Here is a 6270-nt window from a genome sequence, read left to right as displayed (position 1 = left end):
CAAATATAGTACAAAACAAGAAAACGACAACCTGATTGCAGCATGAAATCATGCATGAAATCATGCATGAAATCATGCTAATGATTTTTTCACAGCCACATGTCGAACTAGGTAGGATTGGACATGTTTGTGAATATTCAAACCCCTTCTTTACAATCTCTTACATTCTTCCCCGTCATTCCCACGTCCCCTTACCCCTGTCCAACTCCTCATTATTTAGCCCCGATAAAATCAGTAGACAAAGATTCGGATGAAATGGGATTTGGCAGAAAATAATGCTTTACAAGTATACATTTTTGTTTGAGATTTATTATAACGATATGTTCTTCTTGTCTTTTCATTATCGTCATGGTGATTAGGCAAACCTGCAATGAACGAAATAAGATATGAGTTATTTGTATGGAGATGCTATAATTTTCATAAATTTAAAATAACAAATTAAGTTTTAGGACATATTAAGTTTTAGGACATATTAAGTGTTACTGGTAAAGGACTGGACTTACTCTTTAAATGCATACAGAAAACAAAGTCGGATAGATGTATTCAAAGAAGGTGTATGATCATGTTTTGTTTTGTTAACAACAAGGCAGTTTAAGTTCGTAACCGTTAAAGAAATCGACAAATTTATTTTCACAAATGGTTCGTTAAATCTTCAAAATGTTTTTATCAAATTTTAGTGGAAACGATAACGAGACTCTATATGACAGTTATTTCCCCTTTAGTATTTGACATGAGTGGTATATACACCCATGAAGCGTAAGTGATCGAGATCTGGGTCAGTAGGCTTAATGAATTTTCCATAGGCGTTAATGTTAACATTTTCTTCTGTAGCTCAGTCCATATTGTAAACTTGGATATGTATGATAGCTCGTTTCGAAGCTGAGACATTTTCACATGTGTGGTTAAATTTTCGGGGTACGAAGTTTGATTAATTTTTCTGTAAATTACCACATCCCGAAAATCATTTTGTGATGCGGTTCCTCGCGGTATAAAGTCCCTTTTTTCAAACAATAAGTTCTTTGAAAATTTAATATTTTTTATACATTTAATAACTCCATAGTTTTTTACAAATTTATTCTATGGTCCTCTACTTTCATAATCAACACAGCTGGTGCATTATGGATTCGATCCATCTAGGGTACTTTGATTTGGGGTCATTGGTCCACCTAAAGAATAATGGTGTCAAGGTCAAATGACAAGGTCATTTTCTAAATTTTGGACCTTGCTTTCATGTGTGTGCATCTTATTTTCTACAAAAAGTAATAGTAATTACTGGTAATTGGGAATCCTTGTACAATGTATTCATATGGATATTTTATTTAATTGTACAATTTAAATGAATTTAATTTTAATGTTTCATCCCCCATTTTTTATGTAAAATTCCTCCAGCATTTCCCTTAAGACTTCATCCTAAACCGCCTCCTAATTAACCTCCCAAACTAACTCCTCCTGTATGCATATAACTATGTTTAAAAATATGAGATTTGGATGTGTCTTAAGATATTTGTTCATGTGAAATATATTTCTAATTTTGTTGATCGTTAGTTTTTATTATAAAATTCTTCTCGCACAGATGCAACTATTTGTTTAAAAGTCATGATGAAGGTCTCGTGTTGCTCAGACATATGCATTGTGTTAAGTATGTTGGTGGCCTTCGGCCTTATGCTCTTTGGTCGGGTTGTTGTCTCTTTGACACATTCCCCATTTCCATTATCAATTGTACGATTCAAATATAATTTAAATAAACATACCTTGAACACCAGCTTAAATTCTTGTTCCACAAACAGCTTCAAATAGAAATTTTCAAATATCATTCTTACAATGTCAATCATTTTTCACTAAATCTATAGAGATTTTATGAAGATTTAATTATTTTTCTAACAATTTTATTATGTTACCAATAGAAATATAACATTTCAAACATAATTCTAATAGGGCAAACCTGTTATCATTGCATTTATAAAGATTGAACTATTATTGTAACAATTTTAAAATGTTATTACAAGAAACATTACGATTCAAATATCATTTTAATATTCATACTTTGAGCACGTAAATCGGCTGCGGCACAGGCAGGGGTAACTGCCAACGCATTTGGAAGACAAACACCTTCAAAGAGAAAATTTTAAATATCAGTCTTACAATATCAAAAATGTTGTCATTAAATCTATGAAGATTAAACTAATGTTCACACAATTTCGAAATGTTATCATTATAAAAATATTAAATTTCAAAAATAATTCTAGTAGAGTGAAAGTTTTAGCATTGACGTTATTAAGATTGAACTATTATTGTACCAATTTTAAAATGTTATTAAAACAAATATTACGATTTAGATATCATTTTACTAATCATACTTTGAGCAGCGGTAGCGGCTGCGACACAGGCTGCAGCTAAAGTTCTTCTTCTATCATTTCCTTGAAATAGAAAAATGCCATTAATTTTTTCACAATGACAAAAAAATTTCACTAAGATTGTATCAAGATTGAACTCTTATTTTAGCAATTTCAAAATGTTACCATTTGAAAAAAATATAATATTTCTAACAAAACTCTAATTGGGCAAATAAATTGCCATCAAAATAATACAGATTGAACAATTATTCTAACAATTTAAAATGTTTACACTACAAATATTATTATATGAATATCATTTTAATAAACATACTAAGGAAGGCGGCAGCAGCTGCGGCAGGGTTTGCGGCAGGGTTTGCGACAGGGGTTACTGTTGGCCAACGGGTTCCTCGATAATATCTTCTTCCACCCCAACCTTGAAATATAATAATTCAAATATCATTATTTCAATGTCAAATATTTTTCTATTTAAATTATTAAGATTGTATTAAGATTAAATTATCATTATAACAATTTTAAAATTTCACCAATACAGGTATAATGAGCCAAATGTAATTCTAACGAGCAAACATTTTAGAAAAGTTTCAAAATGTTACCATTACAGTATATTGATTCATGCCTAATTTTCATAGAATGTATGATAAGTTAAAAAATTTTTTTTATCAATATTTATATCGTGGAGTTTTATGATATTTTAACTGCAATTCGAAATAGATTTAAAAGTAAGATAGATGCCAGTTCTATACCCGACAATATTGAAAATTAATTGGTAGATAAATCTCAAAAGAACAACAACTATTATTTTTCTATACATTATTTTTGTAGGATTATAAAAAAGTGACTATGTCTTCATGTGTTAATTGGGAACTATTTTGTAATATGCAGATTATCGATTTAAATTTTATAAAAAATATTCCCTCCATATAAAGGACTTCTGGTTTCTAAAAGAACAATACATTGTGGTAATTACTGAACCATCAATACACTGTATACACTTAAAATTAATAATAATAATAAAACTCTTGTATCTCAATGTGTGCAAAGTACAACCCACTATCCGTAGCGAAATTGTCATGCTATTATTATTGCATTTTGTAGACTTTACCTTGATACTGAATCGGCTTATCGCTCTACAATACGTGGGTAGAATAAATTTGACCCAAAAATTCGCAGTGTCGACTCTATTTCTAAATTTAAGAAAGAATTGAAGAACGATGGTCTACTAAGTATAGTTGAAACGTTTTTTTGTTGTTCGGCCCGAGGAAATTAAATATTATCGTAACGCAATTGCGATGCTCCACTTTATTCTTAAATTATGAACTTTTTCAAGCTAGTATTATAAATGATCCTTCTTGCCAATGTGGATCAGATATTGAGAATGTCCATCATTACTTCGTCGTATGTCCCAAATGAACTTGATGTAGAAAATCTTAACTGGCTTTCCGAAAACTTTGTTTTAGATACAAAATTATTATTGCGGAATTTTGGAACTTTCGAAAGAAGAAAATATTCAATTTTCAAAAACATATTACTGTAAACCAACTTATTTTCGCGAGCGAGTTATTTTCGCGACTTTCGCGAGTAGAAAAAAACCGCGAATATAAATCGTCGCGAATAAATAAAATCTTTATTAAACTACATCAATTAAATGAGAAACTCGCGAATTAAAAAAGCCGCGAAATGGACTTGATTTGGTATAACGCGAAATAAAGTATCCGCGTAAAAAAGTTGGTTTACAGTAAATATTTCATCAAAAGGTCAAACAGATTTCTTTTACCTTCATAAAGTGTTATTGATAATGACACGTAACATCATTAACATAATCATCAACACCCACGTCTTCATCACAGAATTATATGACTTTTCAAACTTTCTTTTTCTTTTTCTCTCTCCCTTTCTTCTTTTTTTTTACCTATGAAAGCTTGTATTTATATTCTATAAACTGTTTGCTTTAAATGCATGCTCATTATACTATAATTGTGTTTATTTATAATGTATTATGGAGAAGACTTCATAAGTATGATTTAATTGTGTATAATCTATTTTGCTTTAATTCACCAAATAGAATATGTTTAAACTAAACTTAAAGATAATGAGATGTGGTATAATTGCCATTGAGATAATTATCCACCAGAGATTAAATGAAATAGATGTAAGCAATTATAGGCAATCGTATGGTCTTCAACAAAGAGAAAAAGAAGATACCGTAGGGTCAGCTATAAAAGGGTTTAAGATGAAAAATATGAAACAATTCAATCGAATAGTATAAACGGCCTAATTTTAACAAAAAAACAAACAAAAACAAATATTACAAACATTAACCAACGACAACCACTGAACTACAGGCTCCTGAATTTAGAGAGGCTACCATGTAATTAATTTTTATTTATATGCAAGACTATGCACTTTTTGTTTAGAAATCAGAGAAAAAATATTTTACGTGTTTTTGGAATATAATGTTCTGGCTATCCATAACAGACTGGGTTAGATTAGAAATAATTATATGGCTGTCTTTTATCACAAATGAAATAAATGTTTGCTGTGTCTGGTAGTAAAACAAATATTGTATTTCCATTAAAATACTTTATATTCAAAAGTAGATTTAACAACTCATTGCCTCAAAAGCATTGTTGGATAGAATATTTTAGATATTGGTAACAATGGAAAACACTCTGTTTAACTTATGTACAAAAACTTTAGCATTATTTCATTAAGTATGTTTGGTACTCTGTTTCAATTTAACAAGCTTTTTTATAGACTCTTATGAAGTAATAAAATTAAAATAAAGGAACTAAAAATAAGAAAAAATGAAGGGTCCTTGTGCTTGTTTTCGAGATATTAACCTTTGAATTTGGCTGGAAATGATTTTCTTTAAATGTTTAATACATTTCCCATTGGCACCTTTTTTCTTTCAAAAACTATGAAAAAATAAAAAGAATTTTATAAGATTTTCAAATATGGATTTTAAACTATATGTTATAAACCTATGAAGACTAAAGTAGGGGCATTTTTTTTATAAGCACTACATAGACATAACAAGAGAATTTGGAATACAAGGCAAACACTCAAAATCAAGTACAGCGAACATTCTTAACCATATCAATTGTAATATATTTTCTTATTTCATTATAACTTCATAAATTAAAAAAGTGTTTCTTAATATTTATAATATCTGATTTTGTATTTTGTAATGTCTCATGTTTCATAAAAATTAAAACATCAAAAATACCGAAATCCAAGCAAATTCAAAAAGGAAAGTCCCTGTACAATTGGCAAAATCCACATCTCATATAAGGAGGAAACAACTGCCATATTCCTGACTTGGTGCAGGCATTGAAATTCAATTTATTTGGATAGAAAGCTTTTCCTCCGGCTATCCATCTTTACACAAAACTTACAAGCTTCTTACGTTGAGTTGATTTTAAATCTTTGCCTTTTCCATGTTTTCCGTGATTTTTCTGGAAATGTATACGAACAGATTAAAAACTTACTTTCTATCGCTGGAACAAATAACATCCCAATAAGAACTGCTATGATAAGAATTAATGATTTCATCGTTTACGCTTTTACTTATTCAATTTAAAACATTTATGATTTGTATCAACTGACAGCAGTATATATATGTATAGTTAAATCATGTGGTACATGACGTATTGTTTAAGAAACATTAAAATATAATACATCACGACCAATCAGATAATTACATGTTATTCATATTGACAGAGCTTGACAATCTTATTTGTTGTTGAGCTAAAAACGATTTTAGGTTTTTGTTCATTGTTTATTCAAGTGGAACACTACTCTTTCTCTCGTTAACAATGCTACATATGTTTACAAAACAAAAGTAGACAATATAAAAGTTATGTGACAGTTTTAAACGTAAATGAAAATATAGGAAAACAACACAATTATAATA

At 29.4% G+C, this 6270-nt stretch overlaps 1 protein-coding gene across 1 annotated transcript; it reads right to left on the bottom strand.

Annotated features, from left to right (window-relative positions):
• Positions 1-293: 293 nt before the first annotated feature.
• Positions 294-6002, bottom strand: LOC139488533 (uncharacterized). Its single transcript, XM_071274236.1, has 6 exons — positions 5846-6002; positions 2668-2769; positions 2358-2417; positions 2044-2109; positions 1752-1787; positions 294-365 (listed from the first exon to the last, which is right to left on the bottom strand). Exons 1-5 carry the CDS (start codon positions 5907-5909, stop codon positions 1765-1767), a joined length of 315 nt encoding a protein of 104 aa, XP_071130337.1. The 5' UTR covers positions 5910-6002; the 3' UTR covers positions 294-365; positions 1752-1764.
• Between the last annotated feature and the right edge of the window lie 268 nt (positions 6003-6270).

The sequence above is a fragment of the Mytilus edulis genome, chromosome 9, assembly GCF_963676685.1.
Source record: "Mytilus edulis chromosome 9, xbMytEdul2.2, whole genome shotgun sequence".
NCBI lineage: Eukaryota > Metazoa > Mollusca > Bivalvia > Mytilida > Mytilidae > Mytilus > Mytilus edulis.
The sequence above is the reverse complement of the archived record's forward strand: the minus strand, read 5'-3'. Positions and strand labels throughout refer to the sequence as shown.